Source organism: Gekko japonicus, unplaced genomic scaffold (genome assembly GCF_001447785.1).
Source record: "Gekko japonicus isolate JY-2015 unplaced genomic scaffold, Gekko_japonicus_V1.1 scaffold4049, whole genome shotgun sequence".
Lineage (NCBI taxonomy): Eukaryota > Metazoa > Chordata > Lepidosauria > Squamata > Gekkonidae > Gekko > Gekko japonicus.
Genome location: NW_015171015.1, coordinates 55,432 through 73,710, shown reverse-complemented (window position 1 = coordinate 73,710; position 18,279 = coordinate 55,432). Strand labels below are relative to the sequence as shown.

General features: G+C 51.1%; 2 protein-coding genes across 2 annotated transcripts in view; one reads left to right on the top strand and one right to left on the bottom strand.

Annotated features, from left to right (window-relative positions):
- Positions 1 to 6,912, top strand: part of LOC107116993 (chromodomain-helicase-DNA-binding protein 3-like) — a 41,934-nt gene extending 35,022 nt beyond the window's left edge. The window contains exons 25-28 of the mRNA XM_015419026.1: positions 2,455 to 2,650; positions 3,836 to 3,999; positions 4,120 to 4,246; positions 6,028 to 6,912. Of these exons, the coding sequence (XP_015274512.1) occupies positions 2,455 to 2,650; positions 3,836 to 3,999; positions 4,120 to 4,246; positions 6,028 to 6,128 (588 nt within the window). The 3' untranslated portion in view covers positions 6,129 to 6,912. The remainder of the gene's footprint in view (positions 1 to 2,454; positions 2,651 to 3,835; positions 4,000 to 4,119; positions 4,247 to 6,027) is intronic.
- A 5,669-nt stretch (positions 6,913 to 12,581) lies between these two features.
- LOC107116991 (RING finger protein 186-like) lies at positions 12,582 to 18,039 on the bottom strand. Its single transcript, XM_015419024.1, has 2 exons — positions 17,485 to 18,039; positions 12,582 to 14,498 (listed from the first exon to the last, which is right to left on the bottom strand). The coding sequence occupies exons 1-2, from the start codon at positions 18,014 to 18,016 to the stop codon at positions 14,446 to 14,448; spliced, it is 585 nt and encodes a 194-aa protein (XP_015274510.1). The 5' UTR covers positions 18,017 to 18,039; the 3' UTR covers positions 12,582 to 14,445.
- Between the last annotated feature and the right edge of the window lie 240 nt (positions 18,040 to 18,279).

The window sequence follows — 18,279 nt, the reverse complement described above, 5'->3', positions numbered from 1 at the left end:
GAACTAGGCAATCGCCTAGAGCGGGACGGCCCTTAGGGGCGCCAAACTGAACCCGGCCCCGTACTCTGGAAGTTTCTTGATTATTTGTGTTTTTCATTCTTCCTAAAATGCATTTATTTTTGAAAAATGGTGGGGGGGGGCGCCTAGGGTGCAAAATAAGCTGGGGCCGGCCCTGTGTGTATCGCATGTTCCCACAATCGCACTGCCCAAGCACAGTGTGCGGCACGGAGTTCAGCACTCTGAGAACCTCTGCTTTGAAAAACAGATTTCCCACTCATATGACCATCAAAATAAAAGTGTGAACGTGCCTGGGAAATTCTGTAAAGCTAGAGGGGGGCGGAGACAGCATCCTGTTCACGCAAGGGCCCCCCGGCTGCCTTTAGGGAGCCCACGAGCAGGGTGGCGGCAACTGCACCCTCCTTCCCGTGCTCCCCAGCATCCAACCCTGGAGGGAGTAGGTAGATACACGTCATTTATTTATTTATTTATTACATTTTTTTCCCGCCCTCCCCGGAGGCTCAGGGCGGCTAACAGGCATATAGCTAATAAAACAATAAAAACAGTACAAAATATTAAAAGTACATCACAATTAATAGCCTATCTAAAAACAAGACTATCTAAAAGTAGCCCTTGATAGCCCCATTCTCCATGAATTTGCCCATTCTTCTTTTAAAGCCTTCCAAGTTGTGGCCATCCCCACATCCTGTAGCAGCAAGCCCCACAACCGAACTGTGCACGGTGTGAAGAAGTACTTCTTTTTTTCTGTCCTGAATTCAGCTTTCAGCTTTCTCCCTCTCCCAACCGTCAGTCGATTCAGGGCGGACAAAAGGAAATACTTCTTTGCGCATGTAGTGATTAAAATGTGGAATTCACTGCCAGAGGATGGAGTGATAACCAGTGCTCCCTCTAAGATGTGGAGTCTTGTGAGCAAAAATCCTACGTTGTGAGCTACTGGCCTTAAAGTTGTGAGCGAGCGATTTGTCTACTGCATCAATTAGGTTGCTCTGGAGCCCTCCTTCCTGAGCTAAGACAAAAATGTGTGAGCTGGAGGCTAAAAAACGGAGCTAGCTCACACTAGACCACTGTCATGGATGGCTTTACAAGGATTAGACAGATTCATAGAGGACGTCTATCAGTGGCTACCAGCCATGGTGACTAAAGGGGCAATTCAAAGGCAGTCAACCTCTGAATGCCAGAGCCAGGAGGCAACCTCAGGGAAAAGCCTCACCTTCTATGCCCTGCTGTTGGCCCTCCAGAGGAACAGGAGACAGGATGCTGAACTAGGGGGACCACTGGTCTGATCCAGGAGGTCTCTTCTCACTGTGCTAGGATACGTTTTACCTATTGGACCTCCACATTCAGAGTTAGTCAACCTCTGAATTGCAATGGCAGGAGGCAATGTCAGGGGAAGGCCTCAGCCTCTTTGTACTGTTGCTGACCCTCCAAAGGAACTGGTTGGCCGCTGTGTGAGACCGGATGCTGGACTAGATGGACCACTAGTCAGATCCAGCAGGGTCCTTTTGATGTCCTTGTCAGGGAAGGCCTTGGCCTCTGTGCCCTGTTGCTGGACCACAAGAGGAACTGGTTGGCCACTGTGTGAGACAGGAGGCTGGACAAGATGGACCTTCAGTGGTCTGATCCAACTAGTGTTCAGTGGGTGACTCTGGGTCCTATTACAACGGGAGAGGACAGTACTATGGGAAATGCATCTGGACCAGATGGACCCCTGGTCTGATCCAACTAGTGTTCAGTGGATGACTCTGGGTCCTATTACTACGGGAGAGGATAGTACTATGGGAAATGCGTAATTTTATAGACCTCCTTATCATACTCGCCTCTTTTCTAAGCTAAACAAGCCCTGAGTGTTTTAACCAGTCCTCACAGGGCAGTTGCTGTAGCCTCCTGATCGTTTTGGTGGCTCTTTCCTGGGAGCTGACTAAATGAATCAGTGTGTCAGCAAGCTGCCAAAGAGTTTCCAGTTCTTGTCTTCACGCATGCGCATACCTTTCCTTGCGCTTAATTGCAGCTGTAACGCACCATGTATCTTTCAAGGCCACAGGAGGAGTAGCTGGGGAGATTGCTTAGCTTTAGCTTTGACTACGTCAGGGCGGGCCGTGGGAAGCTCGTACCTGTTTTGGTTTAGGGGACGGTTGATTCTCAAGCCTCCTGGCGCGCGCGGGAACCGACCCCATTGGGCATTGCTGCTTTGAATGTACTATAACCCTATATGCAGATAGCTGACCCGTTATTCCTAACAGTATCTGTGTTCATGCATCCATGGCTTCAATAAAAGTATAACCTTTCCGGCAAAGTGTGTACTCCGTTGTTGCTGTGGGTCCTGACACAGTGCTGCAGAAAACCAGGCCCCCCTGCAGGTCTCCTCTGGCCCGGCTGCTGTTCCAAACCCCTCCCCTGGGCCCCTCTCCTCACCGCTTCCTTCCTCCCTCTCTGCAGCTCCTGGAGCAGGCCCTGGTGATCGAGGAGCAGTTGCGCCGAGCCGCCTACCTGAACATGACGCAGGATCCCAGCCACCCGGCCATGGCCCTCAACACCCGCTTTGCCGAGGTGGAGTGTCTGGCCGAGAGCCACCAGCACTTGTCCAAGGAATCTCTGGCCGGCAACAAGCCTGCCAACGCCGTCCTGCATAAGGGTAAGAGGCGGGCAAGGAGGCGGGCCCGGAGAGGACAGTCCATGTAAAAAAAAAACAACCCCCCCCCCCCCCCCCCCCGCGGCCGCAGCCCTTTCGCGCACTCCTACTCCCCCCCCCCCGCGCCTCTGTGCGTCCTTCTGTACCATGCTCTGAATCCATTAAAGTGCGGTAATGATCAGAAAAAAGCCGCTGTGTTCGGTTGTCTCCTTGATCCTGCTCTGTGTATCTTTGGTGTATCTTGCTTTGGTCTATCCATGGAGTATCCCACAAGTATCTCCTTTATGTGCCCCCCTGAGCATTCTTCAAGCATATCTCTTATCTTCTGATAAACCTTCCTCTGCCAAGCACGTCTGCTGAGTACTCCACAGAGTATCCTTTGTGGCATAACAGTGGAAGTATTCCCTGAACTTTGCTTTACCACCACCGTCTTCAGTCCTCTTGCTGCATCTATATACATAAATATATTTAATCCCCCAGAATATTCTCTCGAGTGATATAGGGAGTGCTTCTGGCATATCTGGCTCACTGCTTTCATAGTTATCTCGTGCATTTCCCCACCAAGTGTCATTTAAGTAGCACTGGTTAACATTTGTCCCTATCCGATATTAAGTGAATACCTCCTGAGAATTTCACTTCCTTCGTACCTCCGGTGCATTTCTCAAGTATCTCTATTTGTTTCCTTGTGAGTTTCTCTGGTGTATCCCCCCTCCCCTCACAAGTATCACATGAATCTCTCTGGTGTTGAGTTTCCCATAAGTATTCTCAGTGTGTTCATTTCCCTCTCCCCATCCTCAGTCCACTCAGCATAATCTGAGAATCTCTCGTGTCCTGTAAAACAGTTCGTTCTCTCTCTTTCTCGCTCTCTCTGTGTCACTTTATTCAGTGATGGACAACCTGGACTATCTGAAGGCTAAATGGATGGAAAAAGTATAGGTTACATTTTAACTCATTGAGGAGTACCTCTAGGGTAATTGTAGCTTAGAACGAATAGGTCTCGAGAGGGGGGGTGGGTATTGGGGTCACATACCCGCTTGTTATGTGAAATAACGATCTTTTACAGAAGGATGAGCAAGCGGGTCGCAGGTGCCGGGAGGTGTCCCCCACGCCTCAGTCTCTGCCACCCTGATGGATTTCGGTCTCTCTCCTTCTCTTCCTTTGTCCCTCTGTTTCCTGCCGGCCTGCCAGTGCTGAACCAGCTAGAGGAACTTCTCAGTGACATGAAAGCGGACGTCACGCGCCTGCCTGCTACGCTTTCCCGCATCCCCCCCATCGCCGCCCGCCTCCAGATGTCAGAACGTAGCATCCTCAGCCGCTTGGCCAGCAAAGGGAACGAGACGCAGACTACCCCGGTAACTGTCTTCCCCCACCCCTGACCACGGGATTGTGACGAGACTGTCAGTGGGCATTCCGTGACGTTTCGTGACACTGCTTCGCTCAGTGGCTCCCCTTCTCTCTCTCTTCTCTCACAGGCTTTCCCCCCTGGGCCCTATGCCACCCCTCCAACCTTTGGGAGCTCGTTTGGGGCCGGTCCTGGAGGGGTGCTGCCCACCATGGGTGCCAACTACAGCCAAATGCCAACCGGCTCCTTCATCACAGGTTGGTTGTGCAGGACGGAGGCAAAAGCACACTGGGGAAATAGTTGGCTGTGGGGCAGGCACCCTGTTCCAAGTTCAGAGAGGGGTTGGGTCATCGTGGGTGCAGGGGGAGTGCTTGGAATGGTGGGGGAGCCTTCTGCCTTCACCCCAGGCCATGCATCTTTGTGTGGGAAATTGGGGAGTCAAAGGGGAGTGATGGTGGGTGAGGATTCCTCTGTGAAGCAGTAAGAGGGAAGGGCTGTGGCTCAGCGGCTGAACAGCTGCTTGGCATTTTGGGAGTCCCAGCTTCAGCCTCCAGCATCTCCAGTTTAACAAGCTTAGGTAATAGGTGATATGAAAGACCTCCACCTGAGACCCTGGAGAGCTACTGCCAGTCTGAGTAGACAATACCGACCTTGGTGGGCCAAGGGTCTCTTACAATATAAGGCAGCTTCACATGTTCAAGAGAGGAGGGCGGTAGGGCTGAAAAATCAGGGCCCAGGGACCTGGCATAGGTAAGCTCTCTCCCTGGCTCCAGGTAGAGGGAGGAGCCAGAGAGGAGTTCCTTTGCTCTCTCGGAATGCATCAGCTGCCTTGTGCTTTGAGAATCCTGGACTTAGAGCCAGGGGTAACCTGCAGCCCCCTTTGTGCTGCCAGCTTTCTGGCTGTAATGATTCCATGTTTTGGTGTGTGTGTTTCTTTAAATGTTGAGTTTGACTGCAGTAATGTAAGAAGAGTGATAGAGGGAGACAAGTGTAATGTGATTGACTGATGACTGAGAGTGTGGGAGGAGGTGTGTCTCTGAGAAGGTTCTGTGTGTGAAGTTTGAAGAGAGAGCATAGTCTGTGTGACAATGGGAGTTTTTGAGTCTATTCTGTGTGAATAAGACAAAGAGTTCAGCCTGTGTGGCTATATAGATGAGAGAGACAGAGATTAGACTGAGTGTCTACGCCTGTCAGAGTGGAGTTTTGGGAGTTTGAGAGACTTGTTTGCGACACCAAGCTTTGCCAGTTATATTTACAAGTTCCTTTCATCAGCAGCAGTTCAAAATCACCAGAAACCGATTTTGTTCTTTATTAAATAAATCATTTTTTTGTTTAAACTTATCCCAGCAATCAGAATAGTCCTTCCTCAGGGCCACATAGTCCTCTGAAGTGCCCAGACCCTGAAGAGATTTGGAATTTTTAATTCCTGGTGGCAGCAGAAATCTACCACGTTTAGGTACACAGAGAGTGTTTTAAAGGTAAAACCGTCTCCCCAATAAGCGGGGACGTGAGAAACGTGGGGGAGGGACGCCTCAGCGGCCCCCAGGCCCCAACTGCAGATATGAGATCATGCCAGTCGGGATACTGTGAGATGTGTGGGCCTGACGTGGCGGGCTTAGAGGGACTGTGAGCTGGACCCTGGGCGCCAACCCCTAGATGGAAAGCCTGAACACCAGGTCATGACATCACAGTAATGGCGACGAGGGTAGTCATAACATTCCCTGTGTGGTTATGTGGGGCTAAGCAGAGGGCTGCTGTTAAGTGTGAATCACACCCTGTGTAATGATTTCAGTTAGTTGGTTGTGTTCCTTTAAATGTTTTGTTGAATATAGCAGAGTTAGAGAGCTGACAAGAAAGTTTGGTTGCTGGCACTTCGTCAGCCCAAAAAAAAGTGGAATAAACAGACAATCAGGGCATTCTGAATAGAGTACAGAGAATTGCCTGGGCGCCAGGGGGTGGGGTGGGGCGGGGTGCGACGGCAACCTTGGCAGCTTCCTCTCGCCCGTTCAGCCCCCTCTCCTCTCTTGTCCTCCTGCAGCCAACGGCCCCCCCGTGATCGTGAAGAAAGAGAAGGAAGGCAGCGAGAGCCTAGAGAAGAAGGAGGCGAAAAGTGGGGAGGTGATTTGCATAGACGACTGAGGGGCGCTCCCGGCTCGCCCGCCTGGTCACGACTGGACAGGTTCTGCCTCCCGGCAGGAGGGATACTGTTCCCCTCAAGCCTCTCCTCTTCTTTTATTTTCTGATCCCATGGGCAGCTTTGCCTCAAGGGCTGGGAGCAGGGGGTGGGGTGGGGAGAGGGGGGGTGAACGACCCCCACCCTGGCCCCTCCGCATTTGATTTTGTCGCTGTCCCCGTGCCCCTCTCTTTCCACTTCTTGGGGGCGGGGAGGCTGGGTGTCCAAGCTGGCTGGCGCAGAGCGACCCAGAGGGGGTTCGGGGAGCCAGGACTCCTGGGTTCCGTTCCCGGCTCAGGGCTCGAAAGGTGTGGAGGAGCGGGAGAGGAACCAGCATCCGTGACTCGCGTCTTTTTGGGGTGTCCCGCCTGTGAGGGGAGAGGGGGCAGCTTGCCTCGCGGCCATCTGCTCCCAGCAGCAGCGCCTCTCTGAGCGACGCTGCGAAAAGCGACTCTATAAATATGAATATATATATAATGTATACACTCTCATCCTGTATGTTTAACCCCCTTCCCACTTGTGCTTGAACCCCCCGCGGGCCGATAACGGGGCAGACCGGGGAGGGGGACACACACTCCCTAGTCCTGTTCTGTTCTGAGAACGCATTGAGAGCGGTGGGCGGGGAGGGGCAGATACCTCCCCTCCCGTACATCGGGCTGGGGGGGGGCAGGCACTGGATTGGTGCCTCTTCCAAGGGTGGCTCCTGCTTAGGGGAAGGGGCTTGTCTTTCTCCCGTGTCCCCCCCCCCCACTTCTTGTCTTCGGAAGCATTTTGTTTTTCGGGGGGGCGGGCGGGGGGGCAACAGGAGGGCCCGGATGCACTCCGGAATTGGTTGCCGATTCTCAAGTCACTTCTTGTTTAAACCTTGCAGAATAAAGGCACACGGTTTCCTTCGCTACATGCCCCAGCTGCGTTGCGTCGTCTTTGCGTGGATCAGGAGCGTGCGGGCTCCGGAAAGGAACACAAGGCACCCTCCCCGTTCTTCCCCCCCCCACGGGGTTTTGGTTTGCGAAATTTAATTTAGTTTTAAGTTGAGGCTGCCTCGTGCATTACAGAGGGCCTCGAGGCGGCGTATTTTTGGACTGAACGTGTACCCTGGGAGTAGAGAGCCGTAGATGGCTGTCCCGTGTTGCTGTGTATTTGCACGACGCCACTGTGTCCCATCACACCACCTTAGTATGGGTGACTGCACGCATTTGCGCTTGGCAAGACCATTTGATGAAAAGATCTGTGTGGATTTAACATTGAGCTCTCCGTACAAAAAATTGTCTCGGGCAGAGGGTTGGATGCAGACTGGGACGTTCCTGCTTTGCCGCTCCCCCAGCAGCCCACTGGTCTCCGTGGGGGGTGAGGGATGCTGAGGAATACCGGAGCGGTGTGTGTGTGTGTGTGTGTGTGTGTGTCTGCAGCGATTTCGTCTGGAACCGGCCCAAAATGTGGCTGAAAGCAAGGGAGGCTGTCCTGAGCTAAACCACGTGCAGGGGGGGAGTGCCGTTTTTATCATCCCTGGAGTCGCCGCTCCAGTTCTAAATTCAGAATGCCTCACTGTTTCCCCTTTCCTCTTTAAGAAAAGACAAAGTACGGATTGAACAAAATCGAAGATCTCGCTTTCCCAAAAATAAAAGCCAGGCTGTTTCACACATTTGTTATCGCACGGAAGGAAACAGGCAAGTTTCAACACAGGCTGTTCCAGAAATCAGGGGATGCTGTTGTGGCATTCCCTGCAGACCCTGAAATGGCTCTGTCTTGTGAACTGACAAAAGTCCAGCAACAGGCCCAGAAGTTCCATCTAGAGTCAGTTTGGTGTCGTGGTGAAGTGCGCGGACTCTGATCTGGGAGAACCAGGTTTGATTCCCCACGCCTCCACTTGCAGCTGCTGGACGACCTCGGGCAAGCCAATAGTTCTGCCAGAGCTGTTCTCTCAAGGACAGTTCTGGAAAGAGCTCTCTCAGCCCCGCCTAACTCACAGGGTGTCTGTTGTGGGGAGGGGAAGGGAAAGGAGTTTGTAAGCCGCTCTGCATGAAGGGCAGGGAATAAATCCAATCTTTTGGGGCCCGGGGGGGGGGGGGGGCTGGCTCCTGAACCTGTGGGTGTGGTGCTGCAGTCCATATCAAAATGGGAAGATCCCACCAAGGGGGATCTTCCCTCACTCTGAGGGAAAAGGAACTGCATCACCTCCATGGTGTTCAGGAATGGCGCACACTGACTGGGAGACAGCAGGAGCTCTGAGGAGGGGGCAGGCACTGAAGTCGAAAGTGGGCACGGCTTAACCGGTGCAGCTGCGAGAAAGAGGACGGGGCTGCGAAGGGAAGTCTCGTGTGCCTCTGCCGCTTGCGAGACTTCATTTATGCAAGGAAGCGAGCTCTTTTTTTAAAAAAAGCAGGATCCTTTCCACCAGGAGAGGTCACCACAGTCGGCAGTAAACTGCTGGCTGGGCAACTCTTGACAGCGTGTCCTAGTTTTCCGAAGTGCTGCTGGAGTTCTTAAAAAACCTTAGCCGCGTACAGCCTGTTCCCTAATGCTGCAGGCGACCCACTGCTCCCCCCCCCCCCCCCCCCAGTGTCACGGGCCGGCTCTAGGAGCTCTTTGGTGCCGTCCCTCAGCTGCAGCCCCTGTGGATTTCTAAAAGCTTTGCTAGAAAAATATGCCCACTGAACTGCCCAGTGGTCAGACTGTTACATTTCTTACACTCACACACACACAGGGTCAGTTCTTGTAGGTAAGAAAAGAGTTGAAATGGCAGCACTTCTCGGCCACTTACCCGTGAAGGCAGTTCAGAGATTGCAGCTGGTACAAAACTGGTTTCCGCAAGCAGAACAGAGTTTGGGGAGACCATCCCTGAGCAGTGGCACACGGCAGGTCCCCGGTTCAGTCTCCGGCAGCTCCAGTTAAAAGGTCTCATGCAATAGCTGCCGGGAAAGTCCATCGTGCACCTAGAGAGCAGACAAGACGGAGCGCGACAGACTGCCAGTCCCCAAGCTAGGTCAGCAGCACTGGCTGCCAGTCCGGATCCCAAGCCCAACTGAAAGGGAATTAGATAAGCATATGGAGCAGAGGTCCATCAGTGGCTATTAGCCACAAGGCAAGTGATGCTCTGTATTCTTGGTGCTTGGGGGGGGGGGAACAGTGGGAGGGCTTGTAGTGTCCAGGCCCCACTGGTGGACCTCCTGATGGTCCCTGGTATTTCTGGCCACTGTGTGATACAGAGTGTTGGACTGGATGGGCCTTTGGCCTGATCCAACATTGGCGTCTCTTATGTTCTTATGTTGATTGCTTAATACCTACAGAGACTTTGTGGAACTTCCGTTTGGCTGGCTCGGCTCGCCTTCCTGCCCTGTAACACAACTGCTGCTTTATCTGGTCTTTCTTCTCCTTGGTCCCCTTTAGCCAGCAGCCTTCCAAACACAGGGTCCTTCAGAACTCTGCCTCCTACACCAAAGGTGGCGTTGGCAGCTCCTTGGTCTCTCTAGGCTCCCAGGACTCGATAGACGCACTGGAATTTGGTCACGCTTGGCCGTGGAAACCTGGCAACTGAAAGAGCATTTCTCTGCTCCTCACAATCTCTCTCCCCCCCACCCCCAAGTAAATTTCGCTTCCTCCTAATACACCTCTCTCCTGCCAACCTAGCAGTTCGAAAGCAAGAAACTGCAAGTATGATAAATAGGTACCGCTTCGGTGGGAAGGCAACAGCGTGCCGTGCGCCTCGGCATTTAGTCACCGTGGCCACATGACCACGGAAACATCTTCGGACAGCGCTAGCTCTTTGGCTTGGAAACGGAGATGAGCACCGCCCCCTAGAGTCGGAGTCAACTAGCTTTCGAGCAAGGGACACCTTTACCTAATACCCCTTTGTCCCATCTGCACCCCAACAGTATTTCTTTTACACAGATCACCTCGAGATCCAGAGCTGATGCCCCCCCTCCCGCCATCCACGGTCAGACCATGTCACTGTTTACTTAGTCATCTTGAAAAGGAGTCCAAAATTTATTTAACGGTCTTTGCTCTCAGTAAAGACAGTGATGATGGTACTCATTTGATCTCCCAGTTATTTTCCCCATGCAACCCGGAGCTTAAAAATCCCTATTCTTCTTGGTCTCGGGGCCATGCTATTAGCCACTCTCGTGGGAACAATTATGTCGGTGCAAGCCAGCTCCGTGTCAGCCCTGAGCACTTTGCCAAGACACAAACCCTGTCGGAGCTGGAGAGTTACCCGTCCCAGCACTCTGCCTAGCCATTTGTGTGGTTTCCTATCTTTGGGGACTCATTTCTGAAATTAAGTCAATCTCACATTGGGTACCAGAGTGTTAATTACACCCGAGACTCAATTACAGCAATGACAAATGATTTATCAAGGCGGGGATTGCCTTATACAGGCTGTTGACATATTGAGAGAGTCCCACTTTTATTTATTTTATTTTTTATACCCCACCACCACCACCACCTTTCTCCCATATGGGAACTCAGAGTAGCTCACATTGCTCTTTTCTCCATTTTATGCTTTGCTGCTGTAATTGGGCCTCGGGGAACAGCTAACACTTTGGTACCCGACAGGAGACTGGCTTAGTTTCAGAAATGAGTCCCCAGAGATACGAACCACACAAATGTTGGGACAGGTAATTCTTGCCAGAAGCTCAAACACACTCTGTCTCACGAGCTTGTTGTGAGAATAAAAGGGAGTAAAGAAGAAGAAGATTGGATTTATACCCCGCCCTTCACGACCAAAAGGTGTCTCAGAGCGGCTTACAACCTCCTTTCCCTTCCCTCCCCACAACAGACACCCTGTGAGTGGGGCTGAGAGCTCTGACAGATTTTTTTCAAGGACAGCTCTTGTCAGAACTACGGCTTGCCCAAGGTCATCCAGCAGGTGCAAGTGGAGGAGTGGGGAATCAAACCCAGTTCTCCCAGATTAGAGTCCGCACACTTAACCACTACACCAAACTGGCTCTCAGATCAGTGTAAACTGCCTTGGGTGGGGTATAAAAATAAAATAAACAGCTGTGATACATTTTTCAGTCTTCTGTATCCTGCAAATTGTCAAAATACCAGGAGCTGAATCATTTTATTGGGTCCAGTCGACAAAAGGGGACTTGTATAAGATCCTCCTCAGCTCTTCCTGCGGATTTCATTCCTTCAGTACCTCCCCCCCCCCCGTCTTTTAGGTTCATAGCTCATGTGCCGAGGTTGCCTTGAGAACAGGTTGCTGCCCTAATCACATGAGGCTGTGCGTTAAGATGATTGCCGGCTGAATTTTGAAACGAGACTCGTTAGCCACCAAACGCCTTAGTCACATCCCTCCATGGCTGTTCTGCTTGCAGGCGGCTGACTGCCTCTCTCGGTTGTGCTGCTAGCTAAGGTGGATCAGCCCCTGTGAGTCACCCTGCCTGCAACCCACACAGGCCATTACGATCCCTCGTCTGGAGTCATGAAGGACCTGCCGGCTACAGGCACAGAGTGGTGATTAAACAGGATATGATTGATGAAGGCTGCAATCCGCTCTGTGGATTCCGAGGGACCCCAAGCCAAAGAGACAAGCTGTGCCAGGCCGAGGAAGTCGGGCTGAGTCAGCCAGATGGAGAAACCAGAGGAAAGAAAAGATGCCTGTATTGTTTGTGCTGGCATCACACACGGGAAGCTCTTAGCTACTCAGTGGCTGGCAGAGCAAAACCCAGCATATCGTATCGTCAAATGCGCAGCAAAGATCTTTTTTATTTACTTCATTTACAAGTATCCAACTCTGCTTATGTCACTCCCCATTTTATCCTCACAACAGCCCTGCGAGGTAGGTTAGGTTGTGTATGTGTGACTGGCCCAAGGTCACCCAACAAGCTTCCATGGCAGAGTGGGGGTTTGGATTTGGGTCTCTCCTAGTCTGGCACTCTACCTGCCTTATACTACTCTGTCTCTGTCTTGTCCCTCCTGGGATTAGCCTCTTTCCTTCTTAAAGAAGGAATCAAATTGTCCTCAGGCAGTATCCGAGGATGACTGCCATTTCCAATATTTCACAGATTTGCTAGAACAGCCTGTGAAGCAAGTTACATGAAGACATTTGTGTTTCCTCGATGGGGGAAATACAAGGCCCAGGCATGGACCACCACCAGTGTGGTACCTCAAACAGTGTCCAAAAGTGGAGAAAAATTCCCCACATCCTGGATCATGAAACTTCTGGTAGGCAGTGAATGCTGGCTATGTGAGACGCGGACAGTTTAAACGAGAGCATTTTGGTTGGCCACGGTAGTTTGGAACTGAGATGTCAAGCCAGAATACACACAAGAATCCATTGGTGGGTCCCTGTAACTTAAATGTTTGGAAGCAGAAAGCCCCATTTTCCATTGGTAGACAGATGACAGCCAAATCAACATTTCAAATCTTAGGTTTTAATTAAAATTAAATAAGTTACAACTGCCAAAATATTAATCGGAAAAAGCCTAAAACAATAAATATCAAATTAAGACACATTTCACAGAAATGCTTCTTTTAAAAAAAATAGGAGCATTTATAACAACCTTCCATGAAAGAATACTGCATCTAGGAAACAGAGTGTCTTCTCTACACATATTTTATTCCCAAATGACATTTTAGCAGATGAATGTTGCAGAATCCACCCTGTAGCTTATAATGAATGTGGCGTCTGGTAGGAGAAAGTACAGACAAAGCCAGTACGGGCATTCAGGATTTGATTTCAGAGCTGGCTTGTTACCCACGGTCACTTCTGGCCAGACTAGCGTTTTACTGCCGATTCACTTCTGGCCAGACTAGCGTTTTACTGCCGATTCACGGGTCAGCGTTTCACCCCTCAAAAAATGGACGTTATGACCAAAATGGCCCAATCCACTGTGAACAGGATACTGCACCAAAGAAGCCACTAAAGATTTTCTAAGCCACAGATTTGCACGTTTCCAGTTGCCTCGTTGAGGTTTCCTCTGGAATCTCTTAAACTCAATATCTCCAAGCCTGAACTTCTCATTATTCTTCCTCTCCCTTATGCTCTCCATCACCAGCATCTCCTTCCACCCTCCGGAGAGGCATGAAGCCCTGGTCTTCTCCTCTCCAACTCTACTCTGTCCCCCATTCTCCAGCCAGGCGGCTGCTTCCTTGACACCACTGCAGAAACCACAATCTCTCAGCAAGAACTCGATTGCTGTCTGGCTGCTCTAGCTTCTATCCAGCACAGGGCCATCACAGCCATTCACTGCTCTCCTTCAGCCCTCACACGCTCCGATCCAGCACAAACCCCTTACCCAAAGCCCCCCGGCCTTGCCCCACTTGTGTGCTCACATGCCCACCTGGGGATTTTGCACCTCCAGCCTTGGGGTGGCACTCTGCTCCCTCCAACGACTCTGCCCCACGTGCCCAGAACTACCTCCTGTCCACCCTCACGGCCTTCAAGCCTCTCTCCATACCCCACTTTCCACAAAGGCTTTGGCACAACTAGTAGCCCCTCTCTTCCTCTCCCTTAGGACAAATGTTAGATTCTAAGCTCATCCGAGCAGAGGCCTGGCTTCTCTCCCTCCATAAAAGGTCACCCTAACTGAAGGTATAACAATGATGAACACTTCACCTTCTCTCAAGGATGGAAAAATAGAATGTTGAACCTAAAACACAAAAGGCAAATACCAGAGACTCTAATAAGGCCTGTTTCCAGCTCCTCCAAACACCCACATTTTATAAAAACTGTGAGTCCACAGTAGACAAACTGAATGCCCTTTGAGTTGCTCTTATGAGCCACGTCTTAGCCATATGGTCTCAATCCGTATCTGTCTCTTGAAATCTGCCAGGGTGTGTGTGTGGCAGGGCATTTTAGAGAGACAGACTAAATTGTGGGGGAGGTTTGCTGCTTCAGAACCGTGCCAAAAAGCACGTCAGATATATTAGAAGGCAAGAACAATTGCAATTCTGCTGATGTAGCCCACCACGGATGCCATGCTGGTTTTCGCAGGGCCTAACATGTCCTATCAAGTCTGTTTCCCTCTTTCCGCCACCTCTTCTTTCTTCTGGGACATTCCACATGGAAGAAGCAGTGGCCCACATCACGAGTCAGAGTCCATAATTCTCTTTCAGTCACGCAAGTCCACCAGCCTCCATCGGCTAACGACGAGAAATTTCAAGAGTAAGCAAAAAAACTCTACTGGATGCTGACCAGACAGCCACCTGCATCCTCTGGGGAACCGGCACTCAGCTCCGAGCTTGTCACAAAATGCTGGCTGTGCCAAAGCTCACGTGTTATCAGCCTGCTTTGTTCTTCAGCCGCAGAAGTTCAGGAATTGCATCGGAACCATCTAGTCCTCAGATGACATAGCAGGACATGAGTGCCAAGTCCTTTATATCCGATGTGTAGGCTGTGAAAGAACAGAGAGCAACAGTAATGTTGATGAGCCCATAAATATTTAAAATACACTTTCCCAAGCCTCTTTTCCGCACCGGCTCCCTCTATTACAGACCCTCACACTCCTCATATTTTTACTTTATTCATTTACAAATTTTATATCCTCCTGACCTCACAAGGGTCACCAAGGCGGCTAACGATTTAAAACGTATGTGATAAAATCATATTTCAAAAGCATTACAATCACTATAGCCCCACATTAATGTGTTTACTTAAATGCAATTGTGTTCCTGTACCTTGTCATAATGCCAAAGGCCAAACCAGTGACTGGCAGAGATCCAGTAGAATTGAGTCTCAGCCCTAAGATGCTCAACCCCACCCCAGGCCAAAAGGGACGTGGCCTCGTCACAGAGAATTATGGCTTTCAACACCTCCCTGGTCTAACCCTATAAATCGTTTTACTGTTGTTGTGTCAGAAGGAATCTTATTTCTGCCGTGTACATAGTTTCAGGAGAGTAGCTATGTTGGTCTGCACTGGGAGAGCTGAATCTGAGTTCAGTTGGACTTAAAGAGATTGTGAGAGTATACACTTTCGAGAGGCTAAGCTCTGTTTCATTCCCAAAACAACCTACACAAGAAGAACTCTCAAAGGAATGAAGTGGCAGCACCAGAACGGGCAAGGCTGTGACATGCCTCTCAACCATCTCATGGATTTGGTGTCTTCTCCTACCCCTCCTGAGACCAGGTTGACCCTACAAAAGCACCACAACAAGATTTAAGTGCAAAGCGTTTGAAATGCAACCAGCTAAGGCTACCAGTTCATTTCTCTGCCTGCCCCACCTCACTCAAACTGTACATTTAAGTTTGTGAGAAAGAAAGCCACAAACATATGCTTGAAAGCTGATACAAAAAGGAAAGGGAGAAAAAACACTAACATGTTGAAGGGGGCTACTTGTTGATGATTTTAAAATTAGGTATTAGTGAGTCACATTCAACTGTATTCTTAATCACTACAGCGACACAACAAGTACCTATTAATTTAATAATGCCTATTTGGGGGGGGATGGGAAGAAAGGCATCGTCTGGAGCCAGTTTGGTGTAGTGGTTAAGTGCGCAGACTCTAATCTGGGAGAACTGGGTTTGATTCCCCACTCCTCCACTTGCAGCTGCTGGATGACCTTGGGCAAGCCACAGTTCTGTCAGAGCTGTTTCTGTCAGAGCTCTCTCAGCCCCACCTACCTCACAGGGTGTCTGTTGTGGGGAGGGGAAGGGAAAGGAGTTTGTAAGCCGCTCTGAGACTCCCTTGGGTAGTGAAGGGCAGGGTATAAATCCAATCTCTTCTTCTACTGTAGGCTAATCAATAACATTGATAGCTATGGGTATAAACTGACTGTACAGCATTTTTAAAGCCCTGTACAGATGCTACCCAGAGTTCAGGTGTATGAGTGTTGGTATTTATGTTAAGTTGGTATGGGCAAAAATAACACTTATATGGCAAAAAGTCAGACTATTTCTAGGGGTGGGAAGCATAAAGCACCAACAGGTGCAGGTGAGAAGGGCAGAAACGCCTCTTCTAAGACGGTGCATGTCCTTGTGGTTTTTATAAATGTCCGTATTCAAATATAAAATCAGGCATAGATAAAATACATGTAAAATATGTTACATCTATCCTTCCATTTCTCATAGAAAGACTCACATAAACTAATGCAGCAACCATAAAATAAAACATACATTTTATATTTTATGTCTTGCTCTTTCTTTCTACATAGATATTAAACAGAAGTCCAAAACTACCCCAAAAGGCTAACAAAATCTATTTCAGCTTAAGCTTGAGCGAGATGCATCCTCTTGACGGCGAGCTCCAACTCCCCAGAACTCATGCTGCACTTAAAATCTTAAGTGTGAGATGCCGCTGGACTCCTGTTCCACCTTACTACGACTACCACAGCCACTTCTCCAGAGTTCTCTCCCTCTGTTTGCGCATGGAATTTGAAAATTCGCATACTAAGGTACTGGTAGGGATGCCAGCCTCCTGGTGGAACCTGGGAATCCCCCTGGAATTACAGCTCATCTTCAGATGCCAGAAAGCAGCTCCCCTGGAGAAAATGGTTACTTTGGAGGGAGAACTGTATGGTATTGTACCCCACTGAAGACCCTGTCCGGACCCCAAATCTCCAGGAGGTTCCCAAACCTCGATCTGTCAACCCTGAGTCTGCGGGACTCAAATCTAACACTTTAAATTGTGTTACAGCTTTTGAGTTCTTAATCGGTGTGAGGGTACCAACCTAAGAGGCAAAAAAGTGACAGAGAAGCCAGTCAAATCAGTCGCTTCTATCCCAATGGTACATCCAGGACACAAACAAAAAAGGAGGGGAAGGGGAAAGAAGGAAAACTCAACCCAAAAAGCTGCTATGAATCCACAAGGGTTAAGCTGAACCAGATCACATCCAGGACAACCACTGTTCCCTCCAAGCTGAGTCAGTGTGAGCGAGCTCACAGTTTTTTAGCCTCCGGCTCACACATTTTTGCTTTGGCTCAGGAAGGATGGGGCTCCAGAGCAACCTAATTTATGCAGTAGCCAAATCACCTGCTCACAACTTTAATGCCAGGAGCTCACAACGTAGTAATTTTGCTCACAAGACTCCACAGCCGAGAGGGAGCATTGCAGCCAGTGTCCCCTCTCAGCTGAGTGAGTGCGAGCCAGCTCACAGTCTTTGAGCCTCCGACTCACACATTTTTGCCTTAGCGCAGGAAGGATGGGGCTCCAGAGCAGACTAATGTATGCAGCAGCCAAATCACCTGCTCACAAATTTAATGCCAGCAGCTCACAACGTAGGATTTTTGCTCACAAGACTCCACAGCCGAGAGGGAGCACTGATGACAACCTCTCCTCGGGACAATCAGACACGCATTCCGATCGTGCCCGTCCGGCAATCGATGACTCGAGCCTATCGATCGATTGTTCGGCGCGCCAAGTGAGGCTGGAGCGCGATACTCACGGTTGATTGGCTCGCTGCGCCGAGGGGGGGCGGAGTGGCTTCTCCGGGGCGCATGCGCGGTGCGGCCGGCGCCTCCCTTCAGGAGCCTCTTGAGGGCCCTCCAGAGCCGCCATTGCCCGGCCTCGTCGTCCGGCTCCTCGCCGGGAGCTTCGTCGGCCGGCCGCTCGGCCTTCTGGCGTTCCCGCTCGGCCAGGAGGACGCGCTGCCAGAGCTCGGTGTCGATGGGCGGGAGGACGAGGCGGCGCCGGCCGTACCCGCTGCTGCGCCTCACCCCCGCCACCAGGAAGTTGCCCCGCTCGCGGAGGGAGGTGACGGTGCGGCAGTAAGGGCACGTGACCTCCTCCCAGCCGCCCTCGCGCGCCAGCCGGTAGGCGCAGGCGCTGCAGAGCACGTGGCGGCACTGCGAGGGCTTCCAGGAGCCGTGCGCGCTCCCGAGCCGGCGCGGCGCCCGCCCGCAGCAGTCGTAAGGCATGCAGCAGATGCCGCACTCCAGCTCCTCGGCCTCGCCCGCCTCTTCCGCCGGCTGACCCATCCCGCCACCCGTAGCTCGCCCCAGCGCCGCCAAGCCCGCATTGGCGGGCGCCTCGCGCCGTCACCTTCCATATATAGACGACGCGCGCCTGGCCACGCCCCCTTCCCTCTTCAGCCAACGGCCGGAGGAGGCGGGGGAGAGGCGCGCGGGCAGATGGGCGTGGTGACGTAAGGCGTTCGGTTGCCACCTTATCTCCCCCTCCCTGGCGCCTGCCCCTTTTTCGCAGATTCACCAGAGGCAGAAATGAAACAAGTGGAGCCTTT

What these genes read in the sequence shown, in the direction of transcription:
- LOC107116991 (XM_015419024.1), bottom strand. Translation starts at nt 18,016, where the DNA reads ATGGGTCAGCCGGCGGAAGAGGCGGGCGAGGCCGAGGAGCTGGAGTGC. An exon ending in GCGCAGCGAGCCAATCAACC is followed by an intron (nt 14,499 to 17,484) that starts GTGAGTATCGCG and finishes GTTCTTTCACAG; the next exon opens with CCTACACATCGGATATAAAG.